We start from the raw sequence: 26,260 nt of genomic DNA, 5'->3' as shown, positions 1-26,260 counted from the left end.
AAGTAGCCTAGGTTTTGAAACTGTAGGGTAAGAGGAACTCCTGGTGGCTTGTAGGACCTTGGTTGTGGTGGAGAAGATCACCAAGGGGGTGGAGGGTTAAGAGGGGATCTTTTTCTGAGCAGCAACTCTGTACAGCAGCTAGAGCGGGGCAGGGGCACCTCCAGTGCTGTCGTACTACATTTCCCATTACCCCCAGTCAAAATTGCTGCCGATGATGATGATCTACATTTTTATATCCCGCTCTTCCTCCAAGGAGCCCAGAGCAGTGTACTACATACTTTTCTCCTCACAACAACCCTGTGAAGTAGGTTAGGCTGAGAGGGAAGTGACTGGCCCAGTCACCCAGCAAGCCTCATGGCTGAATGGGGGTTTGAACTCTAGTCTCCCCGGTCCTAGTCCAGCACTCTAACCACTACACCACACTGGCACTATGGGTCCCAACATGGGTGTTGGGATTCAAGAACAGTTGGAGAAAGCAGCTGCTTCCTTCTGGAGCTCTTTGGATCAAAACCTAGGGCAGGTGTAATCAAGTCGAGGCACCCCAGCAGTTCTTGGACCACAATGCCCATCATCCACAGCCAGTTTATTGCAGCTGGGAATGATGGGAGTTGTAGTCCAACAGCAGCTGGAGAGCCTCAACTTGGTCAGGGCTGGCCTAGAAGAATCCCTGGAGGTTTCTGCTGTAGGAAAGAGCTTGTTCCTGGCTCCAGCCATTTTTTTAACCAAGTCAAAGGCTCTTACTCTTATTAAAAGCAATGCATCTTCCTCATCACCACATTATTTTTACCTGTGCCAGGGCTGATGACTAGATTGTGGGCTAACTTCTACACGGACACAAACCTTTGCTCAGTTACTTGGGAGTTTGAATTGTTGGGACAGGGTTCATACGTCCCCGCACATTCAGCCTATGTACCCTGCACGCACGTACAGAGCTGTACATGCATAGTTATTCATACAGCGTGTTGAACACGTGTACTGCATGCAGCATTTGAAGGGATCAGTACCCAGGATCACGTCTTAAACCAACGCAGGCACACTCATTCCCACAGGGACATTAACAATGCATACAGAGACATTCAACGTAACGTGTGAATAGGGCGGCTGGAGAGCTAGAAGCGGGGCAGAAGGTTTAATCAGCTCTCTCCGCTCGGGGAACCCCTCTGGATGTGCGCGGGGGTTGGGGACTGCGCGCCAGGAGGCGGAGAGGCAATTGCTCTTTGCACGTGCTCAGGAGCGAGCGCGCCCTAGAGCGCTGCAAACCTCTCTCCGCCAGTTCCTTCCGGGCCAGGAACTCTCCTCCGCTTGCAGTGCCGCCCGCGGCAGCGGCGTCTGTTTGCTTTGCGCTCCAGCCTCTGCCCGGCCCCTCCGGGATCTTCCCTCTGATAGGCGAAAAAGCGGCTGTTGAGCAACAAGCGGGCGGTGTCCGAGCAGGCTTGCAGTTCGGGCAGGCGGAGCGGGGCTCCCGTGCGTTCCCCGTTGCTCCTCTTTTTGGCAGGTAAGTACCTTCCCCTGGAGGCTCAGTTCTTCGACTCGGGTGGCCGCCTTCTTCTTTTCCTTGTTTCCTTCCGTCCTGGCAGGGCTCTTCTGCTTCGAACTGCAGCAAGAGGTTGAAATTCAACAGGTGGAGCTTTGCCCAGCATCACTGGGGCAGCAAGGCTTGCACTTGTTTCTGCACCCATCAAGGTTTCCCTTCTTTGGGGGATGGGCGTTCTGTGGGGCCCCCAAATTGGGCAGGGGGCGGGTGTGGGGTGTAGGTTTGTGAGTCGCCTCCAGGAACGGCCTCCAGGAATCGGCCTCTGTCCCTAGTGGATTCTGAAAAGCAATCCTGCGGATTTTAATATTCTGAAAAATATTGGGGAGAAGTATCGAGAAATAGCTTCAGTCAAAGCTGGCGATCATTAGGGTTTAAATGTGAACGGAAGGAAATTGGAAAGGGGGTGGGGGGGTTTCCCAAAGGTGCTGATGAATAAAAAGACATAAAACATATCTTCAAGTAAATAGCATTAATCAAATGGAGGGAGAGCTGATCTTGCGGCAACAAGCATGAATTGTCCCCTTCATGCGGGGTCTAAGCAGGGTCTGCCCTGGTTTGCATTTGAATGGGAGACTACATGTGTGAGCATTGTGAGATCTTCCCCTTAGGGGATGGGGCTGCTCTGGGAAGAGCACCTGCCCACTCGCATGCAGAGGGTTCCAGCAAGTTCCCTCAATGGCAGCATCTCCAAGACAGGGTTGAGAGAGTTTCCTGCCTGCAACCTGGGAGAAGCTGCTGCCAGTCTGTGCAGACAATACCTGAGCTAGGTTATATTTTAATTCACACAGAATGATTTGAAAAGTTCTATATATATAAAATATCCATATGCATATGAATTTTTAAAATAATATTTTATACATTGTTTTATAGTTGCCTTCAGAAGAAGAGCATCTCATGTTCAAAATGAATAAATTAATTAACAAAAACTTAGCACCTTTGGGGATACCCACCCCCTGGTTCTCATTTGTTGGCGCTGTGTCATTTTTCTCCCCCTCCTCCTCTTGTTCTTGGTTTAAATCTAAGCCAGAGTTCATTCCTGGGACATGAGGGAAGAGTGTCTCTGAGCATGTGCAGACTAAGCCCGGCAAATTCACACCCTGGTTGATTCAAGCCATGTTGATTCAAGCCATGAGTGGTGCATGTTTTGAATGGCTTATTTAAATAAACAGAGATTGTTTGAAACAGAGTTTTAAAGAGAGAGCATTTTCTTTTAGATAGTCGAGGTGTGTAAGGTCTGAGAAGTGGTATTGCTTCCTGTGTGGGAGTGAAGAGGAATTGTTTGATCTAAGTTTCCCCCGCCATCGACAGTGTGTCTACATATTTATATTAACAGCAATGTGTCTTTAAAAAGTCTCACCCCATTAATCACATGTGTCAAAAGTTTGTTTTGGCTACATAAGTAGAGCTCTTGCATTGATGGAGATCAAAGGTCTACCTAATACGGAGGCCAGCTTCTCATAGTGGCCAGCTGGATGCTTGCTAAAGCCTGCAAGCCAGGCATGAACCAACCAACTGCTGCCCCCATAACTGGTATTGAGATATACTGCTTCTGAGCATGGAGGCTTAATTTAGCTGAAGCTTAATTTTAGTTCCATGTTGCTGCCCTATATAATATACACCTATTATCAGTGTAGAAGGGCTTCAGGTAGGAAGGTCTGGCTGTTTTCAAAGCAGGTTTGAACCCAAGCACATATATAGAAATGGATCCCTAAATGGGATTAATGCAGGTTAGCCTCCTTCATGGGAGCTACATTTAAAAGTGGTATATAGCAATCAATAATAATGTTACAGTTCTTGAAACAGCGAAAGAACAGTCTCTTTTACATGGAGGTTCTTTCCCACAGCTGAACTGCTCTTTATCTGTATGGATGCTCATAGATGCTCTAGTTGGGCGGGGGGGGGGGGGAGAAATGTTGGCTCAGTTTATCAGCCAGACAAAACATTTTGCTTGTCAAACGATGTTGGTACATCAGGCCCTTTTTCACTTGTCAGGCATCATTTTTCACTCATCACTGACTAGTAGACTAGTGGATTTCTGCAGCCCTGACCTTAGTGGTTGACGGCCAGAGAGAAAAGCTCTCTTGAGTGTACAAAAAATGTCCCTTCCCTCAATGAACTGCTGGGTCCATCCAGCAATAGGGTGCCATGGTGGGGAGCCATGCGACTCGAGCAGTGGGTGCTCGCCCTTCTCATCTCCTCCTCTTGCATATATGAGCCCCACTGCGTTCAGTGGAACTTATTCCAAGAAAGCAGTACTTTCCCACACAGCCCATCATCAGTCTCTGGAATTCTCTGCCAGGGGATGTGACGACAGCCACTCGCTTGGATGATTTTAAAAGGAGCTTGCACAAATTCATGGAGGACAGGTCTATCAATGTCTACTAGTCTGGTGGCTATAGGCCACCTCCAGCCTCGGAGGCAGGATGCCTCTGAATACCAATTGCAGGGGAGCAACAGCAGGAGAGAGAGAGAGCATGCCCTCACCACTTGCCTGTGAGCTTCCCAGAGGTATCTGGTGGGCCACTGTGGGAAACAGGATGCTGGACTAGCTAGGGCCTGGCCTTGGGCCTGGTCCAGCAGGGCTGCTCTTATGTTCCAAAGCTTGCCTAGTATTGCAGCCTAATTGTGACATAAGACAGGACGTTTTAAAGGAAGTAAAAACCCCAAGTGTTATGAGCCTTAGACCGTGGATGAGCTCACTGTGACTTCTGCTCTATTTTCCTGCCCTCTCTGATCAGGAAGGCTCATTTATGCAAGAGGCAAGCGGAAGCCTGAAGGTCACATCAAAGGCACGGTGGCTCAAATACGCCTTGTTCCCCCCCCCCCACACACACAGTTGCAGCAGTGGCCTTTCCCATCTGGATTGGGCCCGTGGTGTGGGGGAGAGGGGCTTTGACCATTCACCACTGTCACTGGGGAGGCCCAGCCTGCTGCTCTTGGAATCTGGAGCAAATCGCAGTCATGGTGGAGGGTGGGTTCTGAATCAGGACTGGGCCACAGCCAAAGGGTTCTGGACCTATGCCTCGGCCCCCCAATCGTGATTGCCCCTTGCCTCTTTGCAGAAAGGACGAGCAATGATGTCCCTGACATGACGTGTAGTTTGACCCTTGGGCCCCGAGGAGCTGGTCTTGTGGTAGCAAGCATGAATGGTCCCCTTTGCTAAGCAGGGTCTACCCTGTTTTGCACTTGAATGGGAGACTACATGTGTGGGCAATGTAAGATATTCCCCTTCTTAGGGGGTGGGGTTGCTCTGAGAAGAGCATCTGCATGCTTGCCTGCAGAAGGAGCCAAGTTTCCTCCGTGGCATCTCCAAGATAGGGCAGAGAGAGATTTCTGCCTGCAACTTTGGAGAAGTCGCTGCCAGTCTGTGTAGACAACGCTAAGCTAGATTGGCCAATGGTCTGACTCAGTATAAGGCAGCTACCTATGTTCCTATTGGATGTGCATTAAATCATCTTGGGCTCAGTACTGACTAGGGACTTCATGCACGCTTATATGGGATTCGGTCTGATTTTCGCTTAGTTAAACTTACTTCCAAGTAAATATGTCGACTACAGCATAAACAAGACCTTGAAAGGCAATGCCTTTGTTTTATAGCGAGCATCATGCAGTTTACTTTCAAAGGTGTGTTGACACTTGGCTGCCCTTTCTGCAGCCATAAATCTAATAAATGAAACTGATCCTAGCCGTGCCTGGGGAGGAGACACATGCACAGGCCAAGATTTCCAGATGTCACAATTGGCTTCCAAGTGAATTCTGTGTTCCAGTGTGGTGTTTGGTACATGTTGCATCACAGCCCAGGACGTAGGTTCCTCTTTGTCGTTCCGTGCTGGGAAAAGCAGCGCCTGTTGAATTTCTGTTCAAAGCAGCCAGCAAACAGGAAGTTGTTAGTCCATAAGATGCTCCTGGCACTGGAGCAGGGAGTTGGTAATAGCATTGTATGAACATAAAGTGTGGTTAAGTGCACCATGCACACTTTTTTTTTGGATCATGTGAAAAGCTCCTTAGCATTCAACTGCTCTTGAGTCAGCTGAGTAGCAGAATTGTCCCGTGCACAGGATTGTGGGATTCCATTGCTTGCTTTGCTGGCCTTGTGGTAGCAAGCATGAATTGTCCCCTTTGCTAAGCAGGGTCCACCCTGGTTTGCATTTGAATGGGGGACTACATGCGTGATTATTGTAAGATATTCCCCTTAGGGGATGGGGCCACTTTGGGAAGAGCATCTGCATGCAGAAGGTTCCAAGTTCCCTCCCTGGCATCTCCATGTAAGGCTGAGAGAGACTCCTGCCTGCAACCTTGGCGAAGCCGCTGCCAGTCTGTACAGACAATACTGAGCTAGATGGACCAATGGTCTGACTCAGTATGTGTGTATGTATGTATGTATTTAAAATATTTATACTCCCGTCCCTCCAATGCAATACTGCTCAGGGCGGCTTACAACAATAAGATAGTCACAGATACAAGTAAATACAGTGTGGATCTGGTAACATTGAAACAACTGCTCATGTTCTGTATTGTGATTATTACAGAGACATAAGATGCCAACTAATTGCCCCACTTTTGATTAATTTTCCGGGTTGTGGAGATGATTTTTATTTAAACTATTTGCTTACTAATCCTAATTTGGATGTTATTCATATTGTGGCCAAGTATTGTTATATAATATGCCAAATGCGTATAAATGTAGTCTGATTTTATATTATTATTATTTTCTTGTTTTATATTGTTGTATTGCTAGTCTACGACCGAAATAAAATTTTACTTTTCTTACTTACTTACTTACTTACAAGTAATAAAATACAATTTATTTTTGTAAAAGACAGATTAAAACAATTATTAGGTTCAAATTAAAACTGAAAATTATAAAAAGCTAAAGAAGTTAAAGTCGAAGGTAGCTTCCTACGTACAGTGGAAGGACGTGATTTACTAATTAACCCTGGTATCCTAGAGGAGGGAATGGAAGCTGTGATCTTTTAATCAATCATGAGTTCGATAACTGGAGAGCTTTAAGGCAGTAGTGAAGATCTGGAGGGTATGAGGCAGAGTTAGAACTGTATGTTCCCATTGCCAAGATACAGGGAGGGGGAGCAGTCCTGCTATTGACCTTCAGTGGGTGACCATTTTGCACCGTTTGCAACATTGAACTCCTTGAATTCTTGCTTTTGGATATGGTGTCAAGCAGTGTTCCATAACAGGGATTCCCAGATGTTGTTGACTACAATGAGATGTTGTTGAGATGTTGAGATGTTGTTGTCCCCAAGCAAAAGCTATTGCAGCTGGGGATGCTGGGAGTTGTAGTCAACATCTGGCAATCCCTGTTAGAGGGAACACTGGTGTCAAGCCACAATTGCATGCCCTCCAGCATTTCTCAGATGAAAGTAGGGAGGCACAGCTCTGTATTTATGTACTCTGCGATTGCCTGACCTCTCCACTGACTTAAAAGCAGAGCGGGGTGTGTGGGATGTTTTAGGGGCAAAAGGCATGCTGGAAAGCCATTGTTGACTTACTATGTGTGTTATCAGTTTGAACTATACCTCAGTACCTGAAGGGTGTGACATGTCAATCTGAGCGCAGCCATGGTGCCCTAACGCCCCTCTGTGTATTTGTTTAACATGGATGTGCAACATAGGCAAGTTGTGTTCTCCACTGGGTCCTGACCACTCCCTCTCAAACATTTCAGAGCTCTTGCTTGGGCGTGGCGTGGCGGGAGGCTAAATCCTGGCGATCAATGGCAACTCCAGCAACTTTCCCTAACTAGATGTTAACAAGGCATCTCCTTAATGTGAAAAATAAGGATGGCTGATGCATTTGTAACTTCTACAGCAGGGGGTTTCCAACCATTTTTTAAACAAGTGTTCCCTCTTTTCTGTCTTTCTTTCTTTTTTAACAAGTAGGAAGGAAAGCTGATCTTGTAGCAGGCACGAATGGGTCCCCTTTGCTAAGCAGGGTCTGCCCTGGTTTGCATCTGAATGGGAGACTATGTGTGAGAGCCTGCGTGGTGTAGTGGCTAGAGTGCTGGACTAGGACCGGGGAGACCCGAGTTCAAATCCCCATTCAGCCATGAGACTTGCTGGGTGACTCTGGGCCAGTCACTTCTCTCTCAGCCTAACCTACTTCCCAGGGTTGTTGTGAGGAGAAACTTAAGTATGTGGTACACCGCTCTGGGCTCCTTGGAGGAGGAGCAGGATATAAAATGAAATAATAATAAATAATAATAAAGCATGAACACTGATCAAAGCTGCCAAAGATGGATGTCCTTCTTGCCAACAAGATTCTGGCAGATCACCCAGAAAGCAGCTGTGTTTTGACCAGAGCTCATGTGGACTCTTTCAGTTCTCAAATTTACATTCTTGTATTTATTGCTCTCTGTCACAAATAAATAATAGTATTCAAGACCCAAATTGCAAAAATGGTTCTTTTTAATAAAACTGCATGCAGTGTTCTAATAAATCAAGAGGAACAAATTCCAGACTAACTAGAGTCCATTCTAACTTTGCACACTGTTTAAATTCTCATGTAAATACATAAACTCTGTTATGACCAAAACAAACTGAAGCTAAATGTAGACTGATTAGCAGGGGTATGAAACCTTGGCATGCCAGCTGCTGTTGAATTAAAACTCCCATCAACCCCAGCCAAAACAAATTGTGATTGAGGATGATGGAATTTGCAGTTCGGCGGCGGCGGCATCCCCTAACGCTGCATACCCCTAGATTAGCTCATTCACAAGTTCATTTATCTTAGATTCTCCCCAACTAAAACCCACGCACTTTGCACAAAGTAGCAGAGGTCCATGCAAGTTCATTGGAGAGGTCCACCTCTTCTCTCAGCCATGGGGTGGTCTTGAATCAGTCACTTGGCAGCACCCAGATTAAATTACTCTTGAGTAGTCCTATAGAGTAACTCCTGAGTAGTACTGTTGAGTAACTTAGTCAGGATGGTGCTCAGTGCTCACTGTCTCTCCTTGCCAATCAGGGAGATCAGCAGCCAATAAGTCAATCGGGCTGTGTGAACAGACTTGATTGCAAAACAGTAGCTCACTTCAGACATCATCACACCAAACAAAGTTTCTTTTAAAAAAGAAGTGGGAGACATTGTTAACTTGCAGAACCTGTAAGCTGCCAGGACCTGTGGAATGCTGAGAGCATAGAGATAAGAATGTTCCGGGATGGAATAACTCATCTCATTGTCTGGAGAGGGGGACTAAGTTCTGGCACCATATTGAAGGCCAAAGATGGGAACTCCTTTCTTTGCTGCTGTCTTTTGGTTTGGTGGGGTGTGGGGGACAAGCTATCGCCCAATTAGTTATGCTAAAATCCTGGGTTTCTCCATTGTTTTCTATGGGCTGCACTCACTTCTGCCCATGGAAGGAGGGGAAAAGGTTGTTTTGTGTGGAGGTGGGGGAAGAGACTAGAGGAACTAGAAGGCAAGTGGACAGAGGTGAGCCTAGTAATTAAGTATATGGTTGAGGGCAGGGTTGTAGTGGAGAGGAAATGCTCAGGAATGGCATGCTGGTACTACAGTCATTCCTCGCCCACCGTGAGGGTTCCATTCTGGTAAAACCTCGCCGCTGGCAGATTTGCAGTTGGCGAGCAATTGAAATCACTGGCAATCAGGTTTAGGGGAACTGCGGTCACAAAAAGACCGAAAAATCAAAGGGAAAAAATACCAAAAAATTTGCCAAAAATCATCCGGAATCCCTTAAAATCACCAAAAATAAGCAAGAGGAGTGAGCAAATTGAACCTCTGGAAAATGATGAAACCCCAAAATAGCTCAAAGGCACTCTTGAACTCCCCCCCCCCAACCACCAAAAATAACTTTAAAACATGAGGAGTTGGCAGGGTCTGCAAGAGGAATGAGTGGATTGAACCTCTGAACCCCACAAAACTGTGGGGGACCCCCCCATCACTAAAATATCTTGCCAAACTGCAGATACCTGGTTTGCGGTTGGTGAGACCGGTCACAATTTCCCTGTCGCAGATACTCAAAACCACTGTTGGCGAGGGATGATTGTACTTGGCTTCTCTGGCTGCCAGGGTGGGCCTGACCATCGCGGCTATCATAGGGAGTATCTGCACTTCTAGATTTGCAGCTACACCCCTGGTTGAGGGAAATTGTGCCATGGAAATTGTGCCATGGAAATTGTGCCATGGAAATTGTGCCATGGAAATTGTGCCATGGAAATTGTGCCATGGAATGTGGTGAGGGAATGGAAGGAACAAGGAGACACAGGGGGCTGGTCTCTCTGAATGGGGGGGCAAACCACGCCCCCCCACATCTGACGTCCGACTCGGGGTGGGGGGTTGCTAACCACTCCCTGCATCTGACGCCGACACTGGGGGTGGGGGCTGCCGCTGGCCTCCCTCTGTGCCCGGGTGGGGCCATAGCTCAGTGGTCGATCATCTGCTTTGCATGCAGAAGGCCCCAGGTTCAATCCCTGGCAGCATCTTCAGGTAGGGCTGGGAGAGACTCCTGCCAGAAATATTGGAGAAGCTGCTGCCAGTCAGAGTAAATGGTACTGAACTAGATGGACCAGTGTCCTGAAGGAAACGTCCTGCATTCCTATGAGTCTCTAGCAGTTTATAGTGTCCTGGAAGTGAGCATTAGGGTTGTCAACTCTGACTGCAATTAATCCTACAGCTTTTCCCCCAAGCCCCTCACCCCCAGTGTTCCCTCTAAGGCGTGCACACATGTGCGTGCTCACAAGTTTGTTTTTTTAATGTCCGCTCAGTTAATTTTAGATCCCGTTCAGGTAGAATCAGGAAGGCCCCATGCTGAACGCACATGCACACCTACTGTCTTGAAACAAAATTCATTCCGCGCACAGATGGAAAGAAATTAGAGAGAACACTGCCCCTGCCCCCCAGTTGTTCTCAATATCAGATCATTAAAATCACTAGGATTGCTTTCAATAGTCACTTGGGGATTGATGCCAATTCCTGGAAGCTCTAGGCCAGTCCTAATTAGGGTCAAGGTGGAGAAGTCAAGTATCTGAGTCTATGGTACTGGGCCAAGCACCATAGGCTTTGGTATGGTTCTATTACTAAAGAAGAATTTGCTTAGTCATTGACCCCTTTTTAAAGAGGGCTGTTTTATTGGAAAGTTTCTCCAAATCTGGCCTTGTTCTCACGGCATTGTTCCTTGTTGTTTCACAGACTGACACATTCCACAGATGATGGCAACCCTTGGGCTCCTGTCCTCCTGCTCCTGTGCCCGTCCCCTGATGCCTTTGCTTCGGCCAGGAATTCTCAAGATGAGCTCATCTCAGCTGCACACAACAGCCCAGGCTGCTTCAAAAGATTACTATGAGGTGCTTGTGCTTGGCGGAGGTACTGGCGGGATCACCATGAGTGCCCGGATGAAGCGCAAAGTGGGGGCTGGAAATGTGGCTGTTGTTGAGCCGCAAGAGGTAAAAACGTGTGATTACTCGAACGTATCAGATACCAAGTTAACGATGTCATTATACACATCTAGGTGCTGGTGCCTTTAAACCCCTACACGGCTTGGTGCCGGGGTACCTGTCGGACTGCATTCGCCCATGTTGTTGTTGTTGTTATTATTAATTCGATTATATGAATCTGCCAAGGCCCTCTGCTCATCATCTCAGGCCTTGCTCATGACCCCGCCACTAACAAAGATCTACTGAGCTAGATGGACCAATGGTCTGAACATAGGCAGCTCCCCATTTGTGGCTTTTTAGTTTAGAAAAAAGGTGTCTAAGGGGAGACATCCTAGTGGTTTATAAAGTTCTATGCATGTTGTGGGGAGAGAAAAGCCTTTCTCCCTCAATTAGGACCCCAGAACCAGGGGTCACCCATGAAAGTGATTGACAGTTTCAATTAGTTCACGCACACTAGCCACTTCCGGTATTATGCTGACTGGGACGGGAAGAGGGTATACAGCCACCCCACAACAGCGGTTTTGGAAGCAGCGCCGGAGGGGGAAATGTGGCGGGGGAGGTAAGGACACCCTCCCCACACCTTAAAGCTACCCCCCCATGCACCTTCAAACCAGCTCAAACGCAGTCTTCGAACCAGTTAAATGGTCTGTGAATAGACCGCCAAACCGGTTCATGCACAGCCCTAACTACTCTTACACCTGTTCACAGCCACAGGCGTACACAATGGCTGGAATGTGTCCTGTATCGCATCCTATAATTTCTCTGTTTGAACATATGAAGCTTGCTTGCTTGCTTATTTATTTATTTATTTATCTTTCTATCTATCATATTTTTACACCGCCCAAAACTTATGTCTCTAATTGCTGCTGAGTCAGACCTTTGGTCCATCTAGCTCAGCACTGTCTACCCAGATTGGCAGCGGCTTCTCCAAGGTCAAGCAGGAGTCTCTCTCTGCCCTATCTTGGAGATGCCCAGGAGGGAACGTGAGACCTTCTGTGTGCAAAGCAGGTGTTCTGCCACTGAGCTTTAACTGTCTCTCCCCACCCACCACGCCCCCATTTTGCCAAAGGACAGAAAGTTCCAGTTACTAACAACAGGTTAGCATGTGCACATTCCTCTCCCACGGGCAGATCCAGTCGGAACAGTTTTGTGGAATATTTCCTAAAGAAGGATGCAATTAGTTATTAGGTGGAGGCAAAGATTGTCCCTACAAAGCCTGTGGCATCTGTAATTAACAAAGATCCTGTGTGACAGACTCGAGGGGAAGGATTGGGCAGAGTAGCACAGAAAGATCTTTTGCTTGGAACAGAGAGTCCTGGTCTCGACTCCTGCCATTAGGGTATAAAAATATAAAAATCTCTATTTAAAAATATTTAAAACCTCTGTAAAACTTGAATACATACAAAACAGAGCAACAGCAGTAAAAACTAATTCCAACTTATGTGAATTACAATCTTGAGCCTACCATGTGGATTATCCAGCCTGGGACCCCAGCTGGTGTTGGGCAAGGCCATTGTGGAAGGGGGTGATGGGAGTTGTAGTCCCACAGCATCCAGAGCGCCAGGCGTGCAAACCCCTGGCCTTCTGATTCTGGCTGGAAAGGACCCTGTGATGTATCATCCATACGTGTGTACGTTGCGTTATGAATGAGTGAACTGTCTCCAGTGACAAGTATTGGCCTGGATCCAAAGGGAGGGAACTTGGGACCTTCTGCATGCAAGCCTGTAGGTGCTCTTCCCAGAGCGGCCCCATCCCCTAAGCGGAATATCTTAGTGCTCATAAATGTAGTCTCCCATCCATATGCAAACCAGGATAGACTCTGCTTAGCAAAGGGGACAAGTCCATTTTTGCTTCCACAAGACCAGCTTTCCTCCCACTGTCACACAATGCATATACTTGCAAGACCAGGCCAATTCCAGGTTCTTGCCGGAGGGGTTTTCATCCTACCATATTTGCTATGCTGCCAGTTTTTATCCCAAGAGTGTATGTTTATTGTTCCTAATGGTGTCTTTCAGAAGCACTATTATCAACCACTCTGGACTTTGGTTGGAGCTGGAGCAAAGCAGCTGGCAAAGTCTGCACGCCCGACAGCAAGTGTGATTCCTTCGGGTGTAAAGTGGATCCAGTCCAGAGTTCAGAAGCTGGATCCAGACAAGAACTGTGTCTACTTGGAGAACAACCAGAAGGTAGTCTTCAAGGTTCTGATTAAGCTTGTTCTTCTCATATCATTACCGAAAAAGAAAAAATCTTGCCAGTTTTCTCAGTCGCTAACAGGAATGCAGGAAAACAATCAACCTGTAACAAGTTCCTTGTAGGGATCCTAGAGTGGGAGAGGTTTCAGGAGGGTGAGGGAGGAAAAAGGGACACCTTTTTTTCTTTCCTGTCCTATTGAAACCTCCCTCCCTGCGCTAAAAGCCAGTAAAGGGCTTGGATTTAGGTTTGGCTGCTAGCACTAAACCCAAGTGCCTTATTGCTGCATAGAGGGAAAGAGGTTTCTGGAGAATGGGGAAGGGAAAAGTTATCCTTTTTCCTTTACTCTCCTCCTGAATCCTCCCTGTAACCTGTATAACATGGGAAGAAATGTTTTTCTAAAAATGCATGGCATTTATCCTGACTCCCCAGCCTCTTATATAGAGGAGGTTGCAGGGGATTAGTGGGGACTCGAATCCCCTCCAAAATATTAAAATAAACTGTAAGGGGATCAAGGAGGCCATATCTCTCTCCCTCCTATTTCCTCTCCCCTTGCACCCACCCTGGCAACAGTTGATCTCTTCAGTATCCCACGGCTCACTTACCCTCAACATTCTGTAGGTGCTGGAAGTAGAAGTCCTTGTCAGACCATTTTGGATTCTTTCTACATTTTCTTATTTTTTGTTTACAAACTAATATCTTCTGCCAGGGCTAAAAATATAAACAAACATCTAAGGCAGGCCTGCTCAACTTCAGCCCTCCTGCAAATGTTGGCTTACAACTCCCATAATCCCTAGCCATAGTGGCCAATAGCCAGGGATTATGGGAGTTGTAGTCCCAAAACAGCTGGGGGGGGCAAAGTTGAGCAGGCCTGGTCTAAGAAGTCTCGCAAATACGCAGAAGCCGCTGTGCTTGTGAGGCCCGGTTTTGCTTCCATTCCGACAGGTATGGACTCACCCATTTGGCATTTGTATTTTGACTCTGACTTGCTGAAGATCCTTGGTGGTTGTCCAACAATGCTGACCCCTGACACTAGCCCTGGGGAAGAGATCCTTAAAATAAACGGGTCCTGGGCCATTTAGGGCTAACTGTATATATGCACAACTGTGGGTGTGTATAAAATAAAATGTAACAATTAATGTCTGTCTTGCAGATATCTTACAAGTATTTGATCATTGCCCTGGGACTGCAGCTGCATTATGAAAAGGTATTTCTCCCCTCAACCCCCCCCCTCCCACCCTGGTCTGTCTTTAAAAAAACACACACACACACAAGTTGTTTGGTGTCGATAGGATTCCAAGAGCTGACTTTAAGCGTGCTCAAAGGCTTGGATGTAACTGGTGCTATTTTTAATTTTCTTTTTCTTTTGAACAGAGATTCTCCCTCACCCCTCCCATGCAGTACTGCAACTTTTGAAAATCCTTTCAGTTCTCAAAAGTAATGGTCACTTGGACAGAGGGCTACAGGTTCGAAATCATAAGGCTTTCACTTCCCCTCTTGCATGCCGGGAACTTGTTTCATGATTTCACAGGACTGTAGCCCAGTGGTAGATCATCCGCGTAGCATGCAGAAGGTCCCAGGTTCAACTCCTGCCTTCTCCAGGAAAGTCCCCACCTGACACTCTAGAAACCTGCTTCCAGTCCATATAGACAATACTGAGCTAGATGGACCAAGGGTCTGAATACCCCTTCCTATTGATGTGGATGGGGCTCGGTCCTGGGTCCACTTAACCAATCAGTCACACACAAGGATTGGGAATTATTAATTGAGGTTTTATTGCTCTGCAGATAGCAATAGGTAATCAATAGGCTCATGCTCTCAAACCGATTACAGTTTGGTTACAGGTGCACCTTACATTTATACAAACAATCTAAATGATGCTGACACCCTAGACACAATATGGTGGTCCTAGTATCTAGTACGCATGTGAATGATTGAACTGAACTGAACATGTTAGGTGAGCAATTCTTAAACTAATAGCCACTTTAAGGCTCAGATTTTCAGTGTATGCAGGTGAAGCTCTCTGCAACACCAGTGTAAAGTTGTGGCATACAGGCTTCTAAGGAAGTATATTCTAAGGAGGTCTGAGGGACAAAGTTGCATCAGAAGCTGCCTTATACTGAGTCAGATCATTGGTCCATCTAGCTCAGTATTGTCTGCACAGACTGGCAGCGGCTTTTCCAAGGTTGTGGGCAGGAGTCTCTCTCAGCCCTTTCTTGGAGATGCCAGGGAAGGAACTTGGGACCTTCTGCATGTAGGCACATAGCTACTTTTCCCAGAGCGCCCCCCCACCAAGGAATATCTTGCAGTGATCATATGTAGTCTCCCATTCAAATGCAAATCAGAGTGGCCCCTGCTTAGCAAAGGGGACAATTCATGCTTGCTACCACAAGTCCAGCTCTCCTCCTTTCCTAGAATGACAATCAGCTGCCAAAAAGGCCCATGTGGAGTGCCCTGCGTGACTGGCGTCTGTACAGGATTTTTTTGCTCTGTGTTGGAAAGACCATGGTCCAAGACATGGTGCAAACCACTGCATGTCTACTCAGAAGTAAATCCCATGGTGTCCAATGGGGTTTACTCCCTAATCAGTGTATTGATTGCAGTCCCAGCTAAGTAGGCTCCAGCCCATTTATTTTTGTGGGTTTCTGTGTGCCTAATTCTGTGCAGCGTTTTGGCCGCAGTGTACCGGTGATGGCATCTGTTTGGTACTTCACAGTACATGCCCTGTGAGTCTTGCACATGGTGATCTCCAGAGGCGTTTCATGGGTTTCCTAGAAGGAAATTGGATGAGGCCTAATATCCCAGCTGGATTGTGTACCAAGCCAATAAGGCAAGCCTTCGGGGGCCCTCTAGTGGTTCCTTTTTAAAAGCTGGTTGTATGTGGAGAAGGTCTAGACCAGGGGTGTCAAACTGCGTCCCTCCAGCTGTTGTTGGCCTACAACTCCCATCATCCCTAGCTACTGCCCACAGTGACTAGGGATGATGGGGGTTGTAGATAAACAATAGGTGGAGGGACGCAGTTTGACATCCCTGGTCTAGACCAGGGATTCTCAACGTTGGGTCCCCGGATGTTCTTGGACTTCAACTCCCATAATTCCCCACCCCAGGGGCCTTTGGTTGGGGATTATGGGAGTTGAAGTCCAACAGCATCGGGGGACCCAATGTTGAGAATCCCTGGTCTAGACTAAACACTGGGATCAAAGGAAGATGGAAAGAGCTGTGCTTCAAGTATTGCCCTAGATGGAGATGACTAGAATGGATAGTGGTGGGGATAATTAAGAGCCAGTGTGGTGCCGCGGTTTAAGGTTAGAGGATGCCCGAGTTCAAATCTCCACTTGGTTTGAGCCAGTCGCCATCTCTACCCAACCTCACAGGGTGGTTGTGTGGGAAATTAGCAGGGAGAGAACTGAGCATCTTGGAGGGAGGGATACATAAGCAACACTGGCCACTGGGAGGAGACAGGAACTGGAGACTTCTGTGGTCAGGACAAAAACCATCTCGTGCAAGCTGGCTCTGGTTGCTAGGTTGCACCAATAGGGGGCAGGATTTCTCCCCTATGGTCACCACAAAACTGTCTCTGAAGGGTCACCCCAGTCGAAGAAATAACCTTTGAGGCTTGGAGAGTGAACACTTGCATCATTATCACCTCATTCTTTTATAAGTCACTGCTACTTTAAACAAACAAACAAACTAATAGTATGTTGTGTCTTATTGTCAACCACTTTCAATGCCCGTTGACATACAGAAAGGTGGAATTTAATAAACAAGCAATGGAAGAGAATTGAATTAATTCAGTTTCCACATTCTTCTCAGAATATAACTTTTTGAGCTTTATTTTACAAATATTAAATCAAGATCTCTGTTGCTCTATGAGCATGATCTTGATCCTGTGACTATTCATGGGACTACAGGAATCATCTTGCTGAGAACTGCACTCTTTCGGAAGTGAACAGGTTCTAAGATACAGCATTCAAGAAACCATCAATTTGCGTTCCCCGCATGCCTGACACAATGAAATACAGTATAGCTAATTTTTGTTCTGTTACAGATCAAAGGCTTGCCTGAGGGGTTTAAGTGCCCGAAAATAGGTTCCAATTATTCCATTCACACAGTTGAGAAAACTTGGGAAGCTCTGCAAGGTTTCAAGGAAGGAAATGCCATTTTTACTTTCCCAAACACTCCCGTGAAATGCGCAGGTGCGCCTCAGAAGATCATGTACTTGTCAGAGGCCTATTTGAGAAAGGTAAGTACCAGTATCTGCTGAAGGGAAAGCTGGTGAACAAATCAGAGTTGTTACCTAAGCAAACCTCCAGTTTTGTCTTATAAAAGAGGCAAGTGCCCAGATATGCTGAATGGATATACCGGTTTGCATAGCTGGAATGGTACATCTGTTCACCTAAGCACTCAAACTGTAAGGGTAGACTGCTGTATCTTTGTGTGTTTGGTTTTGTATGCTTTTGTTTTTATGGTGGTGGTCTTAGTGTATGCCTCGTATGGATTTTGCCTCCTTTGGCTCTGGAGTCTGCCTTGAACTTGTTTGAACAAAGAGTTCTTGAATAGATTTCAAATGAAAATATACAAATACTTAACATCAATCCTAGTGGAAGTGAGAATGTTTTGTTGGGCATTCCATAGGGCAGTGCAGGCATGCATTCCAAAGGGAATTCAAAGCCATTGAAAAAGTACTATAGAAAAGTTCATAATAATTTGCACAGGAAAAATGTCTAACTGCAATAAGTACCTAACACTGGCTGACATCCTGGTTTTCTATGAGTAGCCTCAATTAAATTAATGGGATAAATTGGTAACAGTTTGTATGTCAGCCACTGACATTTGGAGATAAGATCCTGGCAACTAACCTACTGGAGTTCTGTACTAAACAAGTACTGATGAGGGCATGTTAAATGCTGTAGGCCTTAACAGAAAGGAACCTGCTTTGTACCGATGTTAAAAACACTGTGCAGAAGTGTTCTCAACTGTTCCCACCTTTCTGCGATGACCACACTGAAAGAACACCAGTCTTGCTTCGGTGTGGCGATTGAGATCCGGTGTGGTGTGGTCAGAGTGTTGGGCTAGAACTGGGGAGATTCATATCAACATTTAGACATGAACATAGGAAGCTGCCATATACTGAGTCAGACCATTGGTCCATCTAGCTCAGTATTGTATACACAGACTGGCAGCAGCTTCTCCAAGGTTGCAGGCAGGAATCTCTTTCAGCCATATGTTGGAGATGCCAGGTAGGGAACTTGGAACCTAGATGCTCTTCTCCATCCCCTAAGGGGAATATCTTACAGTGCTCACATGTAGTTTCCAATATATATGCAACCAGGGTGGACCCTGCTTAGCTAAGGGGACAAGTCATGCTTGGTACCACAAGACCTGTATAACCAACTAACAGTCATCTCTCAGTCTAAGCTACCTTACAGGGTTGTTGTGAGGATAGAGTAAGGGTGGGGAGAACTGCTGTCCCAAGATTCTTGGAGAAAGCACAGGATAAAAATGTAATCGGTGAACATATATTCTGAATTTTGGAGGGGATTCTGAAATGGACCTCTGTTGGAGAGGAGAGCTGGTCTTGTGGTAGCAAGCATGACTTGTCCCCTTAAGCTAAGCAGGGTCTGCCCTGGTTGCATATGAATGGGAGACTAGAAGTGTGAGCACTGTAAGATATTCCCTTCAGGGGATGGAGCCGCTCTGGGAAGAGCAGAAGGTTCCAAGTTCCCTCCCTGGCAGCATCTCCAAGATAGGGCTGAGAGAGATTCCTGCCTGCAACCTTGGAGAAGCCGCTGCCAGTCTGTGAAGACAATACTGAGCTAGATAGACCAAGGATCTGACTCAGTATATGGCAGCTTCCTGTGTTAGTGGTCTTGTTTAGTTGAGTATTTGTTCCTTTTTAATTTGTCACCTTGCTCATTAGAGAATGCTCAGTAAGTGGAACCGGTCATTATGTGATGTGATAAAAATCATCAGGAATAAAACATATATTTAAATGTCCCAATGCTTGCACATGTATAGTACAGAATGGATTCCTTGGCAGTTAGAAAATACTCAGTGTAATTGTGTGTGTATTTCCCAGACAGGAAAAAGATCCAGAGCCAAAATCATCTTCAATACTTCCATGGGAGTCATTTTTGGTGTTCAGAAATACGCCGACGCTCTGCTAGAAATAATCAAATCAAGGAACATCACAGTTAACTACAGACACAATCTCATTGAAGTTCGAGCTGATAAACAGGAGGCAGTCTTCGAGAACTTGGACAAACCAGGAGAAACGGAGGTTTATCAGGTCAGCAAAAGGAATCTTGCAGGTGCTTCTGTTTATAAGCCTAATAATTTTGACTATCGACATTTTCAGTTTGGTGGCTTTGTTTTCTACTTTTTAGAACAGGCAGAAAATAATTTTAAATGTTGATCAAGTGAGTGTGAGGACAGTGGCCTTAATTTGTGCCCAGATATTGCATCAAACCATGAATAAAGCAGCTTTGCTAGAATTTGACATGCTAAGAGGGTGGAAAACAGACACAGAACCTTTAAACCATGGTTTGCCTGCTATGTGTTGAGGAGGTCAAACCATGGCTAAAGAAGCTTTGTTATAGTTTGATGCAATGTCTGAATTGACAAACCATGGTTTGCAACTGACCAGCAGCTCAGAAATGGAAGCCATGGTTTGGCACAATATCTGAAATGACAAATCATGGCTATGGCCATAGCTCCACCTCTAAAGGCTGCTGCACTATAGGGATAAGAACAATTATGAAGCCGAGTGCAGAGAAGATTAAAAACAGATAAGAAGCTTTAAATCTGCTGTATGTTGAGAAGGTCTAACCATGGTTAACACACACTCTGGCTTGGCATGAAGTCCAAATTGACTACATGCCTGATTTATTCGCAGAACACGTTTCTGGGTTGCAGCTCATGGGATACATCCATTTCCCACCTGATCTTTTTATAAGCCCCAATACCCGCCCCTTTACTAATCTAGGGGCACATCTTCTGACCCAGTAGGCAAATGCAAATTAAGAAACAGGCTTTCTTATTGGGAAGGGTTGTGGGAACCAGGAGACTTGTTTGCCAGGCCTGTCATCTTGCTGGTAGAGATGTGCACAAACCGGTTTGGAGGTCCTTTTCTAGACCGGTCCAGCATTTGAATTGGTTCTGTGGTGGGGGGGGGTTACCTTTTAAGGAGCAGGGAGAATTCTCTTAACCCCCCCTCCCCACGCATTTCCCCCACCAGCACTGTGTCCAGAATCACTGGTGTGGGGTGGCAGCATATCCTCTTGCTGTCCCGGTCAGTGTCAGACCAGAAGTGGCCAGTGGGTATGTGCACCAGCAATGGTGTATGGCAGATTAGATATAGAAGTGCACAGCTTGACATAAGCAACGCCATTATGTTTAACTAAGCTCTTTGTCCCCTGAAGAAGAAGAGCCTTGTCAGTAGTTCTTGAACTGTAGACTGTTTACTGGTACTTTTCCTTACCTTAAAGTCAAAGTAACAAAGTGATGATAAGGCTGGTGAGACTGGCTGTCTGCCCGCATAGCTTGTATGTTGTTCCCCAACCTTGGCATTTTTAGAGTATAAAGGTATTGCCTTCTGAATGATTTTTTTGTCCTGCTCTGACATGAGTCAAGCAGTACCTATGCTATTTAAGAGCATAATAAAGCTTTGATTTTAAGTCCTCGCGACTGGGCTGATCATTGGGCTCCATCTGCCCAGGAACGAACCTCCCCTATTGGGGTCAAGGCTACCCCAATACATCAGCAAGGCAAGAGGGTACACTGCCGCCCTGCACCAGAGACCTTGGGCACAGCACTGGCGGTGTGTGTGAGAGAGCACCCTCCCTCCCTGCCCCTTAAAGGTAACCTCCCACCACCACCACTGCTGAACCAGCTGTCTGCGGGTTCGTGCACCTCCCTCCTTCCTCGTGCTCCTCTCCTCTGGAAGTGAGGGATTGCCTGAGAAGCCACGGCAATGATGCAGAACCTTCTGGGGCCATTTCTTAAAAGAGCCTTTGCTCAGAATCAACTTGGTAAAAGCAGTGCAAGAGAGTGCCATGTGTTGCTTCTGGTTCCTTCTGCTCAGGAACTGAGAGCCACTGTAGCATCCTTTCCGGGCACCAGCAACAGGCGACTCTCCAGGCCCTGCTTCCCAGCCTTACAAAGATGAAGCTGCCTTCTGCCAAGTCCATCTGTCTCTCAGCAGCAGCTCTCCGGGGTTTCAGAGCAGGGCCTCTCCGAAGATTCCATCAACATTCCCTAAACACAGATCTCATAAGCTGCCTGGAGAGGGCTATACGTGACACTACCCCAGAGCGGTAGCCCTCGTCAGATCATTTTTGGGGTGAGGGGTTGGACTTTCCCTGGCCTCGATGTCGTCATGCCTGAAGAGGGTTTGATCTGTGATCCAGCAGCTCAGCCAGGGAGAATCTAATCCCCCAGCCTGAAGAACTTGGCAAAGCCTGTGGTATGCGATTCAGTTCCTCACACTTCTAACTCTTCTTTCTCCCTACCCAGTATGAAATGCTTCATGTAACGCCACCCATGGGACCCCCTGATGTCCTCCTGAACAGTCCAGTTTCAGATCCAGCTGGCTGGGTTGATGTTGACAAAGAGACCTTGCAGCATAAGAAATACCCAAATGTGTTTGGGATTGGAGACTGCACCAACCTCCCTACCTCAAAGACAGCCGCAGCTGTAGGTAGGTCCGTTTGAAGTAATTGTACTGTAGCATCAACGCTACCAAGCCTTTAAAAGTTTCGTTTGACACTCTTATTATACCAGGAAGGAGCACTTCAGTAATCAGGAATTGGGGTCAGATATATACATCTTTAGTCATGATTTAAAAGAAGCACATGTGTTTGAGCAAAATGTGAATAAGACAAACATTCAAGTTTGACCTGATACAACTATGCAAGGATGGTTTCTGGGGTCTGCAGGGACCCCAGAGTTTTAATTACGGGGGAAAGGGGAGCTTATAACTTGCCAATATCTTAACTCAAGCATTTTTTTCCTCTGCAACTCAGTACCTTGTGAAGATGTGTATGTTAGCCACTGTACCTTAATAGATGCATCAGCATATAACCGCTACTGTGGTGTTAAGTGAATGTAATCTGTTTGCAATGTTTTAGGCACTCTGGAAGTGTAGTTGCCAATCTAGATCATCCTGTAACTGATTTCCCTTGTTCTGGAAACTTAAGCCCCACTAAATTCAGCTTATTCCCAAGTGCGTGTACGTTGGAGGGCAGTTTTTGTCACAACTTAGCAAAAATGAGGTCAGAGCATTTCACTTCTTCCTTTTTACTTTAATCAGTGTATGAACCAATTTTTAATTTTAAGTGGGAGACAGACAAATTGAAACAATTGATCCTCTTACTGTGAAAACACAATGTGATGTAGGTCAGGGTGAATTGACATTTTAATATCCCTTTGGAGAGAGGCTGTGACTCCCCCATGCAAGGGATGAGTGTGTTAACCTAGAAGAGCATTTTGAAAAGGAGTCAAATATTCACAAAAATACTTCACTGTATTCCAGGCAGATGGCTCCTAGTCATTCTTAGTTGGTTATATTTTCTTAGCACTGTCAAAATATTTTGAGTTCAGCCAGATATTCAGCTGTTGGCTGTATCCTACATATATTATTTATTACACCACCTCATACAAAAAGGTCCCTGGCCGGTTCATGTGCTACCTAAGATAAGTCACAACTCTTAAAGAATCTCATGACCTGTACTCTTCTTCTCTCCCTCCCCCTGCCATCACCTGACTTGAACTTCAAGCAAAATATTTTTCATATTGAAACAATATCCAGGTTGAAAAATGATAAACTTGTGTGTGTAATATAAAATGTGTACTTACTTCCAATTAATGGCCTTAATCTAGCTAATGTTAAACTGTAACAGTTTATATAAAGGATTAAACTAGTGTTCATCTAACCCAGCCATCTAACTTCAGTTGGCAGCAGCCCTCCAACAGCATCAGGGTTATTTGAGGTCCTTTTCAACTGAAAATTAAAGATTGAACCTACAACCTTCTGCAAGGAATGCACAGGTTCTACCACTGTTTCCTAGAACTTGCCCTCTTTAAAACACTGTGTTCTTGTTAATCAGCTTGTTCCATTGGTTTCAATGGGACAGACTGATGGCTGCCTTTAATCGGGGCCCATGCATTCATGATGTAATATAAATTAATGAAATGGATTTCAGAAAGTTTCCTTCAAGTAGCAATGCAATACATTTGCTGCATCGTTGGGCACAGAGTTCTTCCTATTTTAACTTCCATCTGTTGCAGTTTTGCAGTGATCAGCATTAAGAATTTTTAGGCTGCAGTCTTATGCCCAGTTCTCTGGGAGTGACCCACCAGTAGGGCTTACTTCTGAATAAAGTATATAAAATATGTGGGACAGAGAAAAATGAACTGCCCCTGCCCCTAATCATATTGTTCTGGTTTCTAATAATTGTATATTTCTATTTGTGACCACTCCAAGCAGTAGTGTACTGGGGCAAAGTATAAACAGTACAGCAAAACTGACAGGATTATTAGCAAGAGCTGTTTCTTTCCAGATCTTGCTATTTCAGCAGGAAGAGGCTTTAGCAGTAACCTAAACCAGTCTTTAATATCTCTTATGCAGCTGGCCAATCTGGAGTACTTGATAAAACCATTTCTTCGATCATGAAGGGCAAAACCCCAACTAAGAAGGTAATTGAAGTATTTTGATGAGTTTGTCTTTAAAATGGGTAAAAGTATCACTTCTCATTTGGAATAGAAGTTTAATTAAACAATTTCACTTTCCAAAGACGTGAGTAGGTTCACTGATAGTTTAATGTCCACATGTTGCCTGCAAATATTCTTTAGAAAGGGATATTTATGCTCCATTAAGGTATCCAAGTTGGCATTTCTCACTACTTTCATAGCTGTGTAGGTGATTGATTGATGACTGACTTAAGTGCTGTCAAGTTGGTGTCGACTGTTAGCGACCACATAAATAAGATTCTTTCCAGGATGATCTGTCTTCAACTTGGCCTTTAAGATCTCTCAGTTGAGTAGAGGTATTAAATAGTGAATGACTCCTAGTGGTGTGATACGAAGGAGCCCAACTGAGAACATTCAATAATATTTATATACTGGTTTTCAACAGAATTGTTCCCCAAAATTCCCCACCCCAAATTGCAAGCGTCCTGGTTTAAGCCAGGTTCCTGTGATAGCCAAACCAAAACACCAGTTTGAGTGGTTGCTATAAACTGAATTATCAAACCATGGTTTGATCCTGGGTTGTAGAAGGAATACTGGAAAAAAATTGGTTTGGATATCATGAGAAACTGTGGCTTAACCAACCAGGATGCTTAACTTATGTAAGAGTAGAAGGGAATACACAGGCATATGGTTCAATGGCAGGATAATTAGTTACATCTGAACTAGGTTCAAGTATAGAAGTGAAACACTATCAAGAACACACTTGCCTGTTTTGCCAAATTATTCTGGAATTATCAAGGCAAGCGATACTTTAGCTTGATCATGATCTCTTGGTTCTAAAATACATGTGTCAAACTCTTGTCCCAAGTGTTCTATCATGGGAATTTCTATAATTTTCAGTTTGTAGTATGGCAAAGACCAATTGCTTTTTAACATTACAATGGATTTTGTTCTGGTTTCCATAAAATGTACATGATCTTATTTTGTAGTATGATGGATATACATCCTGTCCCCTGGTCACGAATTACAACCGAGCAATCTTGGCAGAGTTTGATTACAATGCTCAGCCTTTAGAAACTTTCCCCATTGACCAGAGCAAGGAGCGGCTGACAAGTTTCCACATGAAAGCAGACATGATGCCGCCACTTTATTGGTATGGACTACTGAAGTAAGTATCCCAGTGTACAAGAGAACTGCAGGCTCTTATATTAAGGCTCTTATATTATATTTATATCAACTATTATGCAATAGTTGCGAGTTAAAGCTGCTTTTATGAAAGCCTTCAGTTTGAGGCTGAGCTATAAGCAATAGGCTAGTGCAGTATTTGTAGATAATCCACTTTTGTTTAATGGTTTGAAAAATAATTCTTTCTAGTGGCAAATGGTTTTTTTGACTTCCAAACATAAGACTATCAGTGCAATTTAGATGGAATTCAGTTGTCCACCCAACAAACAAGTAATACCATCACACTAAACAGCAACCTTCTCAAGTCATGGTAGTCTTGATTGCCCTATTTCTTGGCAAAGAAAGCATGAAAATGAAATGTCACTATTAGCTTGTGTAGTTCAATATCCCCGTTTTAAAACATGTTTTTTCTTTTTCTTTCCAGGGGATATTGGGGAGGTCCAGCTCCAATAAGAAAGCTGCTGCACTTAGGATTTAAGTAATCAGTACGCCTCTGCCTGCCACACCAGCACATCTTCACACAACGCATAGTTTTGAGAAGCATTCAGGGGGATATTCTTGCACCCAGTGTTGACTCTTCCTGTGTCAATAAAAGTTTTTCTGCAGTTATTCAAGCATCAGACTAATTTGTCAAATCACAGGGGTACTCCTAAGTATATTAAGGTACTCAATGCAACTTGGGAGTAAATGTACATAGGATCAGATCATAAGACTGTAGAATGGTACATGCTTCTGAATACTTTGGCCATCTAGCCAAAAAGCTCTAAAATCATCTCTGGCTAGTAACTGATAATGCACTATCAAACACAGTGAGGCCAACAGCTGTGCTTTTACCATGTGTTTGCCAGTTGAGTCCACTCACGATTACAACACTGAGTTGAAGTTGGGTTGCACTTTGTGCAGTGGCTAAGAACACGACCTGGAATGACTCCATATCTCTCAGGAACTGACTGGGTGACCTTATGCAAGCCACTATCTTTCAGCCTCAGGCCCTCTTCAATCTGCAATACTGTACAATCAGTGGCCTTCCTTACAAGACAGACTGCTAATAGTGCTTGTTTTGAATACTCCACTATATGAATGCCAACTGAGGATAGTGCTTTTTAATCACCAGCATCCAACCCAGTTGCCTGCTCTATGAAAGGATATGGCAACCCTTATGCCTATTCATTTTTTGTAACAAAAGGTAAAGCTCTTCCCTTATTTAAGATATTTTTTGCAACTAGTATACAGATTGCAGGATTGGATCTATATTATAAAT

At 45.3% G+C, this 26,260-nt stretch overlaps 1 protein-coding gene across 3 annotated transcripts; it reads left to right on the top strand.

Moving 5' to 3' along the window:
- The first annotated feature begins 1,285 nt into the window (after nt 1-1,285).
- SQOR (sulfide quinone oxidoreductase) lies at nt 1,286-25,608 on the top strand. Of its 3 annotated transcripts, none has more exons than XM_053272696.1 (10): nt 1,286-1,495; nt 10,691-10,944; nt 12,951-13,121; nt 14,279-14,332; nt 17,174-17,368; nt 19,205-19,414; nt 21,640-21,823; nt 23,753-23,820; nt 24,804-24,982; nt 25,424-25,608. In XM_053272696.1, the coding sequence occupies exons 2-10, from the start codon at nt 10,708-10,710 to the stop codon at nt 25,479-25,481; spliced, it is 1,356 nt and encodes a 451-aa protein (XP_053128671.1). In that variant the 5' UTR covers nt 1,286-1,495; nt 10,691-10,707; the 3' UTR covers nt 25,482-25,608. The 3 variants fall into 3 exon arrangements, with proteins under 3 accessions (XP_053128671.1, XP_053128673.1, XP_053128672.1); XM_053272698.1 differs by lacking the exon at nt 1,286-1,495 and adding an exon at nt 8,744-8,960; XM_053272697.1 differs by lacking the exon at nt 1,286-1,495 and adding an exon at nt 8,744-8,974.
- Nucleotides 25,609-26,260: the final 652 nt, after the last annotated feature.

This window comes from Hemicordylus capensis, chromosome 10 (assembly GCF_027244095.1).
Source record: "Hemicordylus capensis ecotype Gifberg chromosome 10, rHemCap1.1.pri, whole genome shotgun sequence".
Taxonomy (NCBI): Eukaryota; Metazoa; Chordata; class Lepidosauria; order Squamata; family Cordylidae; genus Hemicordylus; species Hemicordylus capensis.
This window is presented reverse-complemented; position numbering and strand designations above follow the sequence as displayed.